Source organism: Sceloporus occidentalis, unplaced genomic scaffold (genome assembly GCF_023333645.1).
Source record: "Sceloporus occidentalis isolate IW3139 unplaced genomic scaffold, rSceOcc1.0.p SCAF_7, whole genome shotgun sequence".
In the NCBI taxonomy this organism is placed as follows: Eukaryota; Metazoa; Chordata; class Lepidosauria; order Squamata; family Phrynosomatidae; genus Sceloporus; species Sceloporus occidentalis.
In genome coordinates this window covers 66,070,873-66,090,205 of record NW_028316987.1, presented here as the reverse complement: position 1 = coordinate 66,090,205, position 19,333 = coordinate 66,070,873, and the positions used below count along the sequence as shown (strand labels likewise).

Here is a 19,333-nt window from a genome sequence, read left to right as displayed (position 1 = left end):
TGGGAGGAGGGATAGGAATTTGGGTATTTTTAATGTATACCTTTTTAACTGTATTTGTTTTAATGCTGTAATCCACTTGGATTCCCTGCAATTAAGCGGAATATAAATAACTATTATTATTATTATTATTATTATTATTATTAATATTCCGCTTAATTGCAGGGAATCCAAGCGGATTACAGCATTAAAACAAATACAGTTAAAAAGGTATACATTAAAAATACCCAAATTCTTATCCCTCCTCCCAGTTATAAAAACATAAGTAATGCTAAAAAAGGATTAAACCAAAGGGACATTAAAAGCAATAATATAAAATAACAATTAAAATAAGAGATTTTGTAGCAGGGTCCGAATACGATAGAGATGAGGATGGAAAAAAGAGGAGGGAAGGGGAGGCAGGTAAGCAGGGATGGTCTAGTCTGGAAAGGCCTGCCAGAAGAGATCCATCTTAATAGCCTTGTTAAAGGTTTCCGAGGTGGATCTCGTCCAGCAGGCCGTTCCAGAGTCCACTCTTTTGAAAGCAATGGCATTTTAGCTAGTTTTGACTAATCTCTTCTATTGTTTCATCCACAATGATTCTGTGGATTGCTACCTTCACATTCAGCACAGACCCACTTGTGCCCCTATAGGTTCCCAAGGCACTAACAGGGGAAGCACTGACTCCAATGACCTATCCCTTATTTCAGTTTAAATCTACCTGCCCACAGCTTAAACTAAGTTAGATTGCCGGAGTAAAAACTAGAAAACTAGTGATAAGAGCACTCTTTAGTTTTTACTGGCACACCTAAACATAGTGCTTTTTCTTGTTTTTGTTACTAAGTGGACAACCCCTTCTTTTTTTCTGTTTTTTTTTTCCTGGCCTCATTTTACATTCCCATACATTGCCATTTACAACTTGGGGCTATTTTTCTCCTAGAGACTATGAATAAAAAGTAGGAAGCAGGTTTCCATGGCCTCAGATACTCACCCTTGGTCCTGGGGGTCCTTGGTCTCCCTTTTGACATTCACATTGCCTTCCACACTAGAGAATTAACAGAAACATCAGTAACAGAATTTCACATTTCAAACTAAGGAGATACAATGTGAAGCCAACAGAGCAAATCATCCTTTGTTACAAAATTCTAACAACTGACATTTATTATTAACAGTCATGACTGCAATTAGTTATTCAAAGCAGGTTTCAGAGAATACCAAAATAAATAAATAAATTCAAGAAGACACACACCTAAATATGCTTATTTTAAAAGCTTCCTCAGAAAAACAAAATTAATTTCTTACTAGCAAGCTTTAAACTCCAGGTGAATGTTTTGCCTTAGGGTACATCCATGTTACACAGTTATAGTAGTGTGGTGCCACTTTAACTACCATGGCACCATCTTATGGAATCTCAGGATTCCACAGGATGAAACTATGGCAGTTACAGTGCTATCAAATTGCTTTGACTGTTGTGTGAATACACCCTTAGCCTGGAAGATCTACCTCTTCTGTGAGAAGTTCTCACATTTATGCAATGATAGAGGCAGGGGGAGGCAGTTGTCTGAGGCAACAGAAGCTGGGTAGTGTGGTAGAAGACTGTGTGCCATGCAGCTCACACTGCACTCCTAATCTAGACTGTTGCCTTCAGGTGTAATGTTTGAAGAAAACATTGCACAGAAAAGCAATGTTGATTTTTTTGTACATGGAACAGGAAGGGTTACCATCTTGTTCTTTGCCTCCAGTAGCATGTCTTTGGCTGTTCCTGATAACAAAAGTAGTAAGTCATCAGGTTTGATCATCTACTTCCCAGCGTTAGAAAGAAAAATGAAGGGAAAGTCTGTTTTCTGATGTAATACTAGGCTCTGGAGGCAGCTGGAATGAAGAAGTCTTCTTGTACCAAACTCTGGAGACAAGAAGGGATGCTTCTGTGACCAGACAAAATCAGGCAGTATGAAGCAACTTAATTTACTGTGGTTGCATTTTTAAGGCAGGAAAAGGGAATGATGCTTGTGATGTTTTCTGCTCTATGTGTACAAATAATTTGGCTAGCCTAGAGTACTATGAACCTTCTCTTGTGGGGTTAAGGCACCGTTTATGGCCCTGGATCACCTTCATGACCCCACACTCTTCAGAAACACTAGAAATCAATGAAGAAGGAACAAGACATTCCCTGCCATTCTTCATATCCTCTGCATGTGCACAAAGGGCCAATGCCAAATACATATAATGAGTAGGAGGGGAGATGCAATTCAAAGTAAGGTATGACCAGTTTAGGAATCTGGCAGTTTCTACATGAAAGGTCTGGTGAATCCACTCTGATGTTTTGTCCAAACATTAAAGGAGCTATCCAAGGTGCTCCGCCCTATCCCCAAACAAGTTTAGCATCACTGACAATTTCTTTAAAGTTTGGACTAAAATACAAAATGGATTCACCACTTCACTAACCTGGGTGCCACCAGAATATGGTCATGCAAGAAAAGCATGCTGGGCATCTTTACTGCTTTTGATTCCTCCTGAAAATTGCTTCTCTCATCAAACTCCTCCTGCCCAGACACATACACACTTTGGGAGTGTTAGTATACCCCTATACCCCTCTTGCTGGATATGGGGTTTGATAATTTATATCTACTATTGGGCATGTTTTGAGAGGTCACAATGGCCTGTGAAATTTACATTTGTCTGAAGGACACACACAAGGTAGAACAAAAGACAAGCGCTGATGGGTTTTCCTGAGCACCTAACACACACACATGACTTTTTGCATTCCCTCTGGCAATGGAGACTAAGGGAATCCCATTACAAAGAAGTTAGAGGCCATACCTTTCACCTCACTTCACAACATGTTCCCATTCACCCTTCCTGTCTGGCCACTGAGGAATTGTCTCAAATCTATTCAAGGTTTTGTCACTCCGGAGCTAAAACCATTAGCCATTTCTAACCCCTTTTGTAAAATCCTTGGGAAAGCCATCAAATATCACACCAAACAACCCTTGAGGGCATGAAATTGGATATAAATATCTGCCCTAGCTCTAACCATTTTGTTCACAGACCAGGGCTCCTTTCCACTCTCTCTGTGTAGCCCTCTGACCCTGTCTGAACCACTCTCCATTTTCTGTGGACCTCTCTTCAGGACTGGTAAATATTGCCCCATTTAACTCTTGATTGCTCTCTGTACAACCTTTCACACCATGCTTTTGAATAGCCTTGTACAGTGGGACCTCATCATATGCAGGCTTGCCATTCACAGATTTGAGCATCTGTGGTCGGAAAGCCCCATTGTTACAAATGGCAGTGCATGCACACATCATGCTGCCATTAGAGACAACATGACTTGAGGTCCCGCGGGGTGGTGGTGGTCCAGAATAGATCTCCCATGGATATGAAGGTCTGGCGCTATGGTTCTTAAGGCTGCATTGGCTTTTGTATGTTTGTGTGCACCCTTGCACATTTCTAAATAAAACCCTTCTATTCACTGAAACTGGAGTGCTCTCTGCAGTTAGTATTGGTATGCATAGATGAAAGGAACCACAAAATTATCCTCTTCTCACAGGCCTCCCTTTGAGCTGTACTTTCCATACAATTTCAAAGAGATGTTGGCACTAGTGGGGGCACCCAACATGTCCTCCCCACCTTATAAGGTAACAGGGATTACTATCTAACATCTTTTTTAAAAAATGCCATTAGGTTGACTTCAACTTAAAGCTACACCATGAATGAGAGACATGCAAGTCACTCTGTTATCAATAGCCCTGCTCAGATTTTGTAGACTCAGGGTCGTGGCTTTTTTGACTGGGTCAATCCACTTGCAACATGGTCTTCCTTTTTTCCCTATTTTTTTCTACTTTATCAAGCATCATTATATTTTACAATAACTTTGATTGTCTCATATTTCCAAGGTAGGTCAGCCTCAATTTAGTCATCGCTTAACCTCTAGTGGGAGAAAAATTACTGGGAAGAAGTAGGTTTTTAGATGATGATGTATAGAGTGGGAAAGAATTCAGCAGCTGATTTCTATTGTCAGTAATGCAATCTAAATTGCCCTCATTCCTATAATTTATCAGGAAATGGAGTTGACTTGATTCTGAGAACAGATTTGGCCCAAGGTATTTAATTTTTTGCTGAGACAAATAGCAAATAACACAGGCACATGTGTGCAGTCATTGAAATGCAGGGTTGGTGGAAGATTAAGGTACACTTCTAGGACCTTAAGCCGAAAAAGTCTGAGTGGGAATGCATGCAGAAAACATCTGGAAATCCATAGCTGCTCATTCCAGATTTAGAACGATGTTGAGTGAGAAACAGCAGAACATTATATCATAATAGAATACTACTGTGTATACTCAAAACCGTGTCAGCTTACCTGCTCATCAAATAAAGTGGCCTGTAAAATAAGAAAAAACAGAAAAGATGTCTATTAACATGCCCTCTTACTTATGGATTGGTTACGACATGAAAGACAACTTGCTTTTTTTTTTCTTTGAAAGAAATTAAGCGCTCTTTTTAGATTAAAGGAAATATTTTTAAAAACTGAAAAAAATAATAGAACAATATACAGTAATAAAAGACTTAACTATTTTTTAGTAAAGAAGGTTGGTTAATGCTGTGTAATTCATTCCACATAATGTCTTCTGTTCTCAAAATCCAGGTTATGTATGCTGTGGTTTATTTCATAAATGACATTTAAAAATGACATCATTCATCTACCAAAGAAGGGAGAGGTATCAGCAAGGTTTGTGGAGGATCAAGTTTTAAAAACAACAGCAAGAATCTTGAGGGAGAAGAAACCTAATGAGATGTGAGGGAAACAAGCCAATGAGGACTTGAGTGTACTCAGTTTATGTCGTCATCTATTTTGGAACTAACCCTGTTACAGATCCATTTTGACAGGTCCAGATATGCTAGAATACTTCTAGGGCATTATGCTACCATAATCCTAGTTGTGAAACCAGTTGCATTTTCCTCAGCAGCTGTGGTCATTGCAGTCTCTAGTTCAGCCAATCATTTTCCCAGCATACACACAGCTCTCTTTAACACTTTTGACTTGGTGGCTGCAAGAATATCTAGCCATCACTGGCAAGCGTCAAGCTTTGGCAACTGTTGTGCAGTTAGTTGCACAGCTGTGGGATTGATTAAAACTATGCTGGTGTATGTAGGCTACATTAAAAGAGTATAGGGATTCTACAATTAAATTATTCAAAAATATAGCCATGTTAGTCTGTAGAGTCGGCATGTGGAAAGATCTTGTAGCATCTTTGAGATTTACTGAAAAAAAAGTTGGCAGCATGAGCTTGTGTAGACTTCAGAAAGCATCTGAGAAAGTAGACTGAAGTCTATGAAAGCTACAAGATCTCTCTATATACCCATTAAATTAATGTTTGTCATGTTCAATTATTCTTCCCCATTATCAGTCTTTTCTTCTAATATCTCTAGCCAAAAACAAGGAAGGAGATTTTCTTCTTTTTCACTTCTAGCACTCCCTTGAGGTCTCCCAGAATGACTTTGGATCTTCTACAATGTCTAATTCTTTTGGCCTTCTGACCTAATCACATCCTGTTTTTCTTCTGTCTAACAGCAAACTGCTAATCTTTTCTCACTCTCTAATCTACAAATCTGTCTTCACAAACTTAAAATAGTTATCAGAGGAAGGACTCTCTTAGTCTTAGGTCTTTCATTCTGATCTATTAGACTGGCAGACTAGGATATGGTGACTGAAATCTTGTTGGTGCCCTACACCAGCATAAATGATGGCAGCAGAAGTTGCAGTAGCCATAAAGGACATGATACATTAGAAAAATAGGCATATTGGAGCAGACTAGAACCAGCAGTTATTGATTTGCCTTCCTTCATCATGCCTGCAGGACCCTGGAAAACAGTAGCATGGCACACCACCAGGATTCCAGCCAGGGTGTTTTTACTAATGTCTCCAAATGTGTGTGGAACGTACTCCCAAGCATGTTAACTACATCCACACCTGTATTAGTTTTTCAACAGATTTTAAAGACTTGTTTATTTCAACACACTTTTTAAAGGCCCCACAGCTGGGTAAAAAGTTTGCCTATTTCAATTCACATTTAAAGGAGCAAAATGACATGTTATCTTGGCCCATTGGCATGTTAGCTTGCTAGTAGTTAATGAGAATGGGCCAATATTTTAATAGATGAATTTGAACAGAAAGCTGAAGGAAGGGATAAGTGGTAGTGTCTAGGAGCTTCCACAACAGTCCAACAGTTAGCTTTAAACAAACTTTAAAGCAGCTAACTATCCATGGCGTTGAATCCAATCCTCAGAATAGGTTCACGACCCTGTACAGCTCATTTAAGATTCAGATGATAACTCTCAGTGAACCCACTAGGCTGCTGACATGGAAGCTATCTGCTAGTATAGGTATCGTTTTCCCTGTGACTTCTTTTTGTTGTTGTTGTTGTTGTTGTTGTTGTTGTTGTTGTGTGTCTTTGTGTTGTTTCCAAACCTAAAGCAAACTATTGTGAGGTTTTCTCTTGTGTTCTGCTTAAATCAGTCCTAGAATCTTTTCTCCCAGACAAGAACTGAGTGATTGAGGATCACCAAGAATTTGTATTGTATGTCTAGAGTAACATCCATGGCATGAATTTCAACTAGCGTAAATGATACTGAATCAATGTAAGGTACATAAGCCTTCCCCCTCTTCCCACAACCAGATACCCAAGCAAAAATACTGCTACCAAGAGCAATATATATACTGTAAGTGTTCTACAACTTTTACTTAGGTTGATTACTAGCCCACAGAATTCTTGATCAAATCATTCCAACATTATTAAGACAGCAGTGGCAACAGGTATGACTGCAAATTCACTCAGGGTTTTAGTCTAAACTTTACAGAAGATACTGAATCTATAAGGAAATTGGGGTTCAGAACCTTGGGTTGCTCTTCTGAAGCTCTTCTGGTCTTAGACCTGGAGCATATTCACTGCTCTATTGAAATGGAAGCCACAATTCAACACTATGTGGTGGCATATAATGTTAGCATCTGGCCATGAAATCAGTAAATGGAAAAGCATACTTAAAAAATAGATGATGTCATTATGTCTTACCTTACCCTGTTCCTTAAAAATACTCCTAGCTGAGGACAGATGGTGCTGCATGTGAGGGCCAGGATGAAGGTGAAAAGAAGCATGCTTATTAAAAGCAGTGCTGTACTATCCATTCTGAATCTATGGATAAGATGGCTTTCAAGCTAAAACAGGCACAAATGTAAGACAACCATTTCCTCCTTGTTTATACACCTGCACATACCCAACTTACAGATAAAAGTTTGGCAAACAATGAAAAGAAAAGAAATTCAGAAATTTAACTTTTAAGAGTACATACCAGCTGGTTCCGTATTTTATCTGGAAGGTTGGGATCATTCAGGAGGAGGACGGGGTTCCCAGGAGAATTGCCAGATATTGAAAGTAGTTTGACTCTATCAGCAACATTTGAAAGGCCAATGGTAATGAACGATATCCCAAATGCTCTGGCAGCTTCAGAAATGGCTTGGACATCAGGGCTCTTTGGATGGTCAATACCATCTGTCAGCAACAAAACAACTTTGACGCCAGTTTTACGGCCTTCTGTTTTGATGAGCTGAGTAGCATTGGAAATAGCAAAATAGGAATAGGTGCCTTGGCCAATGTAAGTCATCTCCTTGACTCTCTGCTTAAAGTTTGGCAGACCTCTCCACTTGCCAAAAGGCTGGTCAATTCTGACAGAGCTGCTGAACTGCATGACGGCTAGATTAATATCATATCTGTTAACTCTGCTGGGCTTCATAAGGAAAACTTTATCACTGAGGAGGGTGACAAACTCCTTCTGCTTGTCAAACAGCACATCTTTGGCACTTTCTGAACTGTCCAGGACAAAGACAATATCGATGAAGCAGACGGAATCTGTCCAAGACAAGTTGGGATGGAGATGATAACAATAACAATGTTGAGCAAAGTCACTCATGAGAAAAACACACTTGTACACCCACCACCACCACAGTGATATCAAAAAGAAAGGGAAAAGGAAAAGGAACAGCTAAATGCAGACCCAAAACAATTCATTTTATCATTAATCCATATTTAAAGAAATACATTAACATTCAAGGCATTGGAACCATCAGTTTAACATCGGCTTTCCAAGAGCTAATACAGGGGAGTAGAAAATGGAGTCCTTGGGCTGCATGCAGCCTGCAGGGCCTCAAAGACCACAGACCAAATCCCCTGATGATTTTTCACACACACCTCAAAATAAAGAGGGGAAAAAAGCTCAAAACTATCACCAACTCCACATAAACCACATAAAAATAGGGTGGGGTGGCTAAATTGGCCAAAAATCAAAGTAGCAATGACATATCATGTCCAGTAGATGTTCCCTTTGCAGTTGCTCTTTGTTCTTGAGTGCCTTCAGGTTGTTTCTGACTAATGCCAGCTAATGTAAACCTATCATGGGGTTTTCTTAGCAAGATTTCATCAGAGAGAGGTTGCCATTGCCTTCCAAGTTCACCCATCTGGTTTCCATGGCTAAGGTCACCCAGCTGGTTTCTGTGGCTAAGCAGGTCCAACACTCAAACCATTACACCATATTGTTGGCAGTTGCTCATCCCTGCTCTCATTTGACATACATGTCTGCATTTTGCAGATACCTATAAAGACTACAGGAAGATGATTATACTGCATTGTTAAAAGCTGTCTTTTGAATGGTCTCTTCATGTAACATTGCCATATCTTGTTCTCAGTTTTAAAAACTAAAGCTTTGTCTGCTCTTTACATTAAAAAGAAACTAGATGGAGGCAGCCAAAACACAGACTGGGATCTACTGGTAGATCTCAGAGTGGTTTTCAGAAGATTAACAAAAACAATTTTGACTGCCAGTCCTTTAACAAAAGCAACAATAAAAGGCCTGTTTCTTTTCCTACATTAGAATTAAATCAAAGAATTTAAATCAAAGCAAAGCAAAGCCAGGCTGGGGGGAAATAGGAGCAGTTTGATTGAGAAATGTACAATTCTAGTTGAGATACTGACAATGAATTCATCGGTTGTGTATGTGGTTGGAGGCATCTGGTCTGTTCTATATTCAGATTTTTCAACTGCTATTTTGCACTGGCCTGAGACCAAAGCCCTAAAAATTCTAGTAAAAAACATACTAGATCCCATAAACCTAAAATCTGCCCAGTCCTGAATTATGAAAATGCATTTGTCCACTATGCAACCATCTGTCTCAAGAGTGAGCCTTCCCAGAATGTGAAATAGGCTGTGCTCTACATGTTATCTTAATGCTCATGCACATTTATTTATATCAGCAACAACTGATGGCTTCCATGGGAGATAAATCCACTCTGAATTTCAGTCTGAACTTGAAAGGAGCTTGTGATAATAGTTGTTTGTATGTTGTCTGGCTTCAAGTCATTTCCAAGTTATGGTGGCTCTAAGGTGAAACCTATCACAGGGTTTTCTTAGCAAGATTTGTTCAGAGGGGTTTTTCCTTTGTCTTCCTCTAAAGCTGAGAGAGTGTGACTTGCCCAAAGTCACCCAACTGATTTCCATGGGCAAGCAAGGATTCAAACCCTGATCTTCAGAGTCATAGTCCAGCGCTCAAATCACTATACCATGCTGTTTCCCTCATTATCTAGGAAACACAGATGAGGGGTATAGTCTCTCTTCCAGGTAAACAAATGATGTGATGTGTTAGGTAACATTTAGTGAGAGTGAACATCATGTAGAAACAGCAGAGATCATGAGAGGCAATTGTCTAAAGAGGGTGACCAGTTTGAGGGGAAGAGGAAGATTTGAGATGTTTCTAAGATGAGAGATTATAAAAGGCACAAAAATGAGATTTAAGACTAGAGACTTGAGACTGATGGAGAAGTAGGAGCACTGTCTACCTCATTATCCCTAGGGAAGCTTGATCAAAAGCTGGACAAAAGGGTCCAAACTCCCAGATTTCCATGAACATCCAAAGATCCAGAAACCATTTGTATCATGAGTCGAGTAGGAATATTCAGCTAGTTGCATTAGAGTTTATGTTTCTTTCTAACCTTGGTTGAATATGACTTAGTAACTTTGTAATTACTCCTGAAGGAAGGTGCCATCATGCACAAGATACCTGTTTCCTAATATAAGTTTGCTTGCTTAGAATAAAATCTTTTCTTAAAAACTTTCTTCATGTGCCTTTGTCTGGTGTACAGTATGTACAGTATAAGGCAAAAACTCTGCAAAATCAGAACTGAGGAAAGTGCAAGTTAAACCCCTCAGTAACTTCCCACTAAGTTACTGAGTCACATGAGGGAAACTAGTGGGTAACAGAAGCTATACAGAATTTGGGGGTCCCCTCCCCTACTCAGGAGCAGGAGATGGGGGCAGAGCCCATTGCAGAGCTATCCATGGTGCCAAAGGTATTTGACAGATTGAGTTCAGCACATCGGATAGCTCCCTTACAAATATCTGGACTGAATTAACTATCTCATTGACAGAAAAGCCACCAGCTGCCACGGGTTTATTTATATATGCATGAAAGACACAACAAATGTGATTTAACTTGTCAAATCTTCTAGAATAAAAGTGATCCCTGAAAACTGACAATGACATCAAGTAACTCATTATTATAAAATTTAACAAGACAATCCCTAAAAGACAAGAACAGGAGATGATAGTGCAAAATAGGTACTGCATCTTCTGAAAGCTATATTTCAGAGGAAGGAACTGGCAAAACCACCTCTGAGTATTCTTTGTCTAGGAAAACCCTGTGAAATTTATAGGGTCACCATAAATCAACAAGCAACTTGAAGACACAGCAATACTTGCACAGTCGGGTATGTTGTACTTTAAATCAGGTGGGGAGCAACCCTTCCAGAAAAACAGTGATGTACACAAACATCCTTATGTCATCTCCTTTATTCTGTTCATACTTCCCCACGTAATTCATAATTATTCAGTTCTGTTAACAAGAAAAATAATTCAGATAATTTTCTTCCTGATGGGGGAGAATATTTGAAATCCACATAGTCTTTGAGGAATATCCTTTGGTGGAGAGAAAAGGGAAAATATCTTCTCATGAAACTTGTTTTTGCTATTCTGCACATGAATAAAGTTTTCTGCACAAAAACAATCCTGTTTATCTGTGCAAAGAAAGTGTTTGACAACAGATTAATTCTGTGCAGAAAACATCCCAAATGATGAAGAATCTCACCATGTTCAGATTTTCTCAGCAGTTTCCAATAGTTGGAAAACCCAATTGTCATCAAGGATTTGTAGATTGACTAATATCCTTTACCACTCAGTCAGGAATGGTACTGAAATAGCATAGCAAAAGAGCACAACAAACTATCCATCTCTTATGCAGCTAGAACGGAATTGCATTTTGCCATGGTTTGTAAATCTTGGTTGCTGAAGATCAAGTATCATGAAAACTGGATGTTCACATTTATAAACAAGGTCCAGGTCACAGAGTGGGAAAGGGGTTGTTGACACAATTTCTAAAGCATTCTGTTGCAGTCTCACCCTGCCTGAAGGTAAGACCATTGGTACAAATTACAATGAAGGGATAACCTGGTTTTGGAGACGTCTAATCCTGCATGTGAATGAAATGCATTCACAAAGTAATCCCACTGAGCAGAGCTTGGAAAAGTTAATTTTTTACTTCAACTGGCCACTGGCCATGCTGTCTGGGAGTTTCTCCATCCAATCCCCCCCCCCCTTAATTTTTCAAGCAATGGCATGGAAGTTATTATTAGAGCATAACTGATAATTATTTAACAACCTATAAACAAAGATAGAAGGGATCTTGGAGGTCATCTAATTAATCCTCTGCTAGTCCAACTTTCTGTTTAAGGCAGCATCTACAATCCCTACTGAAATGCTTGCAGTGAAGGAGAGGCTATTACTTTCCAAAGCAAATCATTCCAGTGTTAAGCATATAGGAAGTTTTGCTAAGAGCTGTTTCACAGTTCCAGATGCATAATTCTACAATTTTAGAATCCTATGTAATGAGAAATTACATTCTACTGAAATTCCCTAGTTGTGATTATACACCACTGTGGCACTACCTGTGGTACTCAGATGACAGCTAACCTTAAAAGCTATATATAAACAAATAGAATCTCTACCCTCTAAATCTGATTATTTAAATTTGTTGCTTGTCCCAGTTTATAGACTACCCTAAGGGATTTGTAGTTCACTGTAATCCTATATAGACAGTACTGTGGTTCATATAAACATATGATTATTCAACAATCTGGATGTCATCCAAACCATTCCAACAATGTGGTTGTTCTCTTTGGGGGGTTTACAGTAGCACATTCCATATAAAACGTCTGTTGAGTTTCTTAATGGGCAAAGCGATGTACATTTAAAAGAGAATAATAATATTCCTTGTCTAGTGCAGTATTGATAGAAAACATGCTACTCAACAGAATCCAAGATGGATTAGCAAAGATACAAAATGCTTATGTATGAAGTTGTCAGTCCCCCTTGGAGAGCATTTTGGCAGACTTGGAAACATTTCATACAATCTATAGTAAATTCTAGGAAAATGGCTTTACCCAGGAGATTGTCTTTTCTTGCTAGAGAACTTGGCTTCTGTCCCCTCCTTCTGTTTTGTCCATACACTAAACAGTTCATAGCAACAGCCAAAGCCACAAGCCAGAAAACAAAATGTTTTTTCCACATAGTGACTGGTCTCGCAAATCAAATGACTGCAGATTTCTCCTGCTAATTAAAACAACAACAACAATAGATATTAATTCCTCATACACACTAATACATTAATGACTACATAACACAAATTTACATAGGACATTTTGATAACCAAATAATACAAACTAACAGGATTTAGCATGAAAATAAATTATTTATGCCTAAGTCTGATTCTCCCTGTAGCTTTAGAAGTTTTATGTCTCTACTTGTTTGGTTTATTTTATTGGCTTGATTTTTTTCCTTTACTGTCACTTTACAATAGTATGTTAGAGTGTTATCCTGCAATGTGCCTAAAGTACATACAGTATATGGAAAAGTGAAGCAAATCAGTCTGAATCAATCAATAAAAACAATGAAGTAAATTTGCCTTTCCATCTTACACATCAGATATGAATGCTTAAAAAACAACATAGCTATCAACCAAAAACCATACTATTGCTTGCATTTTTTTTGAAAAAGTCATAAACAGCTTGTGCTTTCCCTTCCTAGATATAATGAAATAAAGATTTCTTACAGAGTATAACATCAGCTAAAATATATAATAGTTTTAGATTATTAAAACTGCCATAACGTCAATCATCTAAAAAAATAAATCAGTTGTTAACCATTTACTAGAGTGCATTCTGACAGATATACAAAGGTGCATTTTAAAAAATGATCCTCTCCATACTATATGTTCTGTGAAAAGATGTAAAAACACATTTGAGTCAAACCTCCTACAAAAATCTGGGTGCCTTCATGAATATGCTTCAAAACTCTATTTTAATACTGTAAGAATTCATATGGACTGCACATTAATCATCTAACTCCATCTTTTGGAAATGAAATTATTGGCAAGGAAAGGGCATTACTATGTTTATAATTATTGTAGAATAAAATAATATAAATCTTAGTAGTGTTTGACCTTTGTTAGTCTGCAAAATTAGGAACTTTCTTCATCAAGCTAATTATTGTGACTGATAGTGTGCAGTTCTATATTATTCAAAAGTTAATAGCACTGAGTTCAATGGGGCTTACTCCCAGGAAACTGAGTATCTTAGAGACCCAACTTGCAGAGAATATCTTGTGGGTTAGATAAATATGTTTATGATATCACTAATAAGAAACGATTCAACAAATAAACTTCACTTTTTGCCCCCCACCAAATTTACTTACATAATATTGTTAAACTTTATCTAATAACACTGTTAAATGTTTAATGCATTCATTTCCAAAGCTACCTGTTTAATATAACAAAATTCTTACAGTCCAAAAGTAATTATGATAACTTTGTTTCCAGTTTCCTTGCATTAATTTTGCTAGTAGAGCTATTCTTACTTTAGTCTTGTTGTCTTACCTTACATAGCACTGAGGCAGCAAACTGGAGAACAAATAATCTGTAAACAAATTTGAGCTGAAAAATCCATTCTGGGGGAGGGAATATTTTGTAATTTTTTTCTTAAGGATAATGGTTCTTAAATAAATAATTAGTCTTGAGGCAAATAAAGGTACCTTGCATCTGGATCTTACATGATCTTTTATTCATGTTTTAGTAGCCCAAGTTGAATGCAGAGTGGTTAGGCATTTAGCCAAATCTGGAAATCTGGGTGGGAGCATTACACACTTTAAAGGAACAGCTTTTCTGAGACTTTGTTTTACAAATAAGTTCATTGCTGTTTGCTTTTTGGCGAATGAACATTGTACTTTGTAGTACATCCTATCTATAATGTTACAGTGAATGCCTGAAAAGTGAACGTCAGCTTGAAAAAACATACTGAATTTTCATGTACTTTTTAAAAAAAAACTCACATTGATGAGGAAAATGGAACAAATTGAATTTAAGACTAGAAAAAAATGAGTCAGAAAAATTGAAGTTGACAGATTTCAGATTCCACTCCATGCAATACCTGACAATTTGTAGTCATCTATACAGAGTGGGACACAGTTACCTAACATGGCAAGCCTGACCCTGTTTACTTGGAGGAAACCTTAGCAAAAGGTCTAACGTCTTACTAAGTTAGTTCAAGATTGAACAAACAGCTGTCTCCCATACCAGACAGGCTACCATGGAGATGTTTTGGTTAGGTGTGCCAAGGTGCAAGTCAGATAACAAAAGGGTCAGGACCATAGATAGCTCACTATGAAGCTGTGATCCAAGAGCAGGCCTCATACCATGCAGCCTCACCAATAAGCAATTGAAGTGGAGAATATTTCATTCTCCAGATGCTTTAGCTGTCAACTCCCATAGTTGCTTACTGTTGGCCATGGCGTGAAGGGCTCATAGGAGCTGTAGCCCAAAAACATACAGAAAGCCAGAAGTTTCCTACTCCAATGTAAGTAGTCTTAGACAAGTAGGAGCTTGCTTCTTTGGGAAGTTGCCTATTCAGGAGTTCAAGGAGCTTCATTCTCTCCCACACTCATGTGGCCTAGTGGGGCATTCATACTTACTGTAGTCCTTCATGTTAGTAAGTTCTCTTGGGCTCCAGGTAACTCTGGGAAGGAGTCTTCAAGGATTTGGGGAGAGAGCTTTTCCCACAGCAACAGAGGATGGAGACCTCACTTCTCCTCCTCAGTCTCTAGGAGGGTAGTGGCTTTCTTGACTGTTTCCAGTGGTTCTGGAACTCAATCATTTCCATCCTGCATGTATGGCTCCCGACTCTAGATTGAATGGATGGTATCTTAGGCTGATCTTAGAAAAGTTAGTGTATTAGACTATGATTCCCCCAGTCTCCAGGCAACATGGTTCTGGGAGTTGGAGTTCAAGGAAGTGATATTTCCAAGATCAGGTTACAGGCGGGGCTGTTGCAATGAATTCAGCCACCTGCAGCAATGTTTAATACTGTCTCTTTGTTGGCTAAAAGGTGCAATGAAAACAGTGGCAACAGAAACTTTTAGATTTAGGATTGCCACCAATTTAAGTAGTATCACAACAATGGGTGCAATTCAAGCTATAATTATCCACATTTGTTTTATCAAAAAACAACATGCCTGGGTTCTACTTATGTAATTTTTTATAGCAACTAGTTGCATATGAACTGGACAAATATTGCTCTTCAGTACTTAAGCTTATAATTTTGATTCTGTGGCATGTCTTTTTAAGCCACCCAGATGGTTTCCTTAGCATACAGACTGAGATGGCAAACAGCTAGTGATGATCTGGGAAAGCATCAAACATGCAGGCAATAAAACAATTCCCACATATATGCATACACGTGTTTTGTATCTGAATTCATTCAGACCCCTAATCATTTGGGTTCCTCCATGTCATTACCAATTGAAAGTCTGATTTACTGTGCTAGCCAACTGCTGTGCTATGGTCTGTATGTGTCAATTCCATTTACACTGAATTGGGTGCTATCATGAATGCTGGCTGTTTTTCTAATAAAAATGAGGCTGCACACTTTGTATGTGCTGTTCTAATAGACTCCATATGGTGACAAATTGTCTAGAAAAACTCTTCCAGATTTCTGGTTATTTAACATGAGCCAATTTTATTATTCTTTACAGATTGACTTTTTTTTAGCATGCTATCTGCCATGATACATTCCTGGATAAACTTACTGTTTTGTATCAGCCTTGGTTGCATCTTGCTTTGTTACATTGGGAAAAACGTCTTCCCCTCATTTATCATATACTTCTGTCTTTGTCTCAATGGTGGAATATTAAAAGCATTCTAGTCCTTCACATATTTCATAAATATGAGTATATTCCAATGGTATACTATGAATGTAGAACTTGGAAAGGTTCCTCTTGAGGACTACAGTTCGCAAAACAGTTCCTACAGACATGGTCATATTGGCTAAAGGAATTCTGAGAGACCAAGTTCCCCAAAGACTTTTCCCCCAAGCTCTATATGAACATTTGAAGGTATCATATAGAATCATACCACAGGTGTCTTTGTTACAGTGGCGTCCCCAGCCAGAGTGTCACCCGACACACACGGGGGGGGGGGGGGTGGCTCCATAGGGTGGGACCAAAAGGGCACCCTCCCCCCATGCCTTCCAAGTCCAAGTGGACTCGAAAGGCAACCTTTTCTCCTCCCTCCTTCCCATCATGCTTTCAGAGGCCAGACTGGACATGGAAGGCAGCCTTCTCTCTCCCTCGCCCCCCATGCCTTTGGAGGCCAGGCTGGACTTGGAAGGCAGCCTTCTCTCCACCACCCCCCCATGCCTTTCAAGGCCAGGTTGAACTCAGAAGGTAGCCTTCCCCCCCCCCCCCAATGTCTTCCACGGCCAGACTGGACTTGGAAGGTAGCTGCAGCGGCACACTGCCCCTCCTCCTCTATCTTGGATTTTCTCCCTGGATGAAGCAGCCTACAAGGTCTATGTATGTCCCGCCTGCCCCAAAGGGGGAGGAAGACTCAGCTGGGTGTAACACCCCCTTCTGGGTGTCACTCAATGCAGTCCACACCCCGACACACACATACCCCAATGACTCCACTGCTCTATTATATGATGCCATCCAGCTTTCCCCAAATAGGTTGTTTTCTCATACTGGCAGGAACTCTCCAAGACTTTTTCAGCCTTGCATCTCATCTTTTAAGCTGAAAAATGCACTTTGGGTCTTATGCATGCACAATTTGTGTACAGTACTGCCCACAAAGCAATGGGTCTTTTCACAGCATAACCAGGTGATAAACATGTAGGACAAACTTCATAATTCCCACAAAACACTATACAGTACTATAGCTTGAGATTTAATTCTTCTTTTTATTAGTAATGATGTTGCCCAGCAGATGCATTGGCTATACTGTCTGGGGATTATATGAGTTGTAGTCCAGCACATCTGGAACACACCAGGGTAGGCTGGTTTATTTTTAGAAAGAGGAGAGAATCTCCCAGTCTTTTGCTGTCTTCCTCTATTATGAAGTGATATGTCACTATCTGACTAAAGTATTCCCATAAGCAAAATATTTCCTGCAGCCTTATAAGGAACCATTCACCAACTCCACTTCATTAGCCATGTGCATATAAAGCAGTAGGGGAAATTGTGCAGCCCTCCAGATGTTGTTGGACTGAAACTCCCAGTATTCCTCACCACTGGATATGTGCTAAGGCTAATGGGAATTGATGTCTAATATCATCTGGAGGTCTGCACAGCTCCCATTCCCAATCCAAAATATGTCCAGATAATAAATTCTTATTAAAAATCTAAACTTTATAGGGAATATTTACCATTATTTTCTGTTTTAGTCATTGTTGTGTAACACTTTCAGATTGGTCTCCAGTCTTTCCAGGAATGTCACCTTCTTTTGCCTCTTTTCATGAATAGAGCTTTGAAAATCCAGCATCCCCTGCATGAATGTCTGGCTTGTTGCTGTCTCTCAGCTTCTAAACGCCAGACAAAAAAGGAGAAGTTGAATGAATGAAACAGGCAGTAGTCTGAATATCAGAAAAATATTAAAGTACGTATCTAGAACCAATATTCTCTAATATAGCATTAATCTAATCTCAGGTGTGGATCTGGGGTCACATACTAAAAATCAAGATTTAGTTACTCTTTAATGTTCTTTAGCTATTTTATCTACTGTGATTGCCTGTACAGTTAGCCCTTGTTATACACGGATTTGTTATACATGGATTCAAGTATACACAGTTTGAACATGTTCCCAAAAAAAGTATAAATTTCAAATATCAAACCTTAATTTTCTATTTTTTATAAGGGACACCATTTTGCTATGTCATTATATCTAATGGGACTTGAGCATACACAGATTTTGTTATCCACAGAGGATTTTGGAACCAAACCCCAGCGTATAACAAGGGTCCACTGTATAATTGGGTGATTAAAGAGTTGTTAACCAATCCATTTAAAATATATTCATATGTAATTTGGTATTTTAAACTGTGGTTGTTGTAATGGATTTAAAGGGCACAATCAGCCTATATCAGTGAACAGGAAATCCATGGAGAAATCTTAGCTGTACAGCACAAATATTCTATGTATACCCCTGTGGAGACGAACAGTAGGTGACTAGCAAGAACAAGAGTGCAGTTATGCAAGCTAGCCACAGATCTTTCCAAAACAGGAAAGAGGATGTTATAGCTACAGTCCTACAGCAATGTGTTGTTGCTTCAACTACTTGAACCACTGTGAGATGCCTGTTTGATTTTACTTTCAGAATATTCAGAACACTGGACTATGTTAGCATATCCTACCACCCATCCAGCTGGATATGTGGTTTTCATAATTAATATCTAACATGGAGCATAACTGGAAGTTATGATGATGACCTGATACATGTTATGGGGATTATGATGTCCCAAAGTAGCTAGCAATGTGCCAGTGTAGAGGGCACGCTGACCAGGGCATGCTAGGCCTAGATGCAACAAAAGGGCAAGCACCATGGGTTATATTAAATATGCCACATTCCTCCTACCTGCCTCTGCTTGCCTTTCCTCTTGAAGAGGAAACAAAGAAAGGCATTTGTAAACAGGCAGAGACCATACCCTATTTTTCCTCTTTGAAGTCCCTACTTCCTATCTGATTATCAAAGGATTGTTTCAGTTCGTATCAATGCATTATCTTTTTCTGACCAGTTTGTCCATTCCTCAGGAAAGCCATCAAAGCTTTTGGGTACACAACACATATCCTGCGGGCAGGTTTTTGTGTATAACTGCTACCCTTACCCCAATAATCTTTGTTCACTTTTCCTGATGTACCTCGGGTGCTGTCCAAGTCTTCAG

General features: G+C 39.0%; 1 protein-coding gene across 3 annotated transcripts in view; it reads right to left on the bottom strand.

The window, feature by feature from the left end:
• COL28A1 (collagen type XXVIII alpha 1 chain) overlaps positions 1-19,333 on the bottom strand; it is an 87,860-nt gene extending 68,527 nt beyond the window's left edge. For all 3 annotated transcript variants that reach the window (XM_089533186.1, XM_089533187.1, XM_089533185.1), the window contains exons 1-6: positions 19,277-19,333; positions 17,822-17,977; positions 12,515-12,683; positions 7,324-7,880; positions 4,337-4,357; positions 968-1,021 (exon numbers count right to left, since the gene is read on the bottom strand). In XM_089533186.1, coding sequence (XP_089389312.1) covers positions 968-1,021; positions 4,337-4,357; positions 7,324-7,880; positions 12,515-12,641 — 759 coding nt within the window. In that variant the 5' untranslated portion in view covers positions 12,642-12,683; positions 17,822-17,977; positions 19,277-19,333. The remainder of the gene's footprint in view (positions 1-967; positions 1,022-4,336; positions 4,358-7,323; positions 7,881-12,514; positions 12,684-17,821; positions 17,978-19,276) is intronic.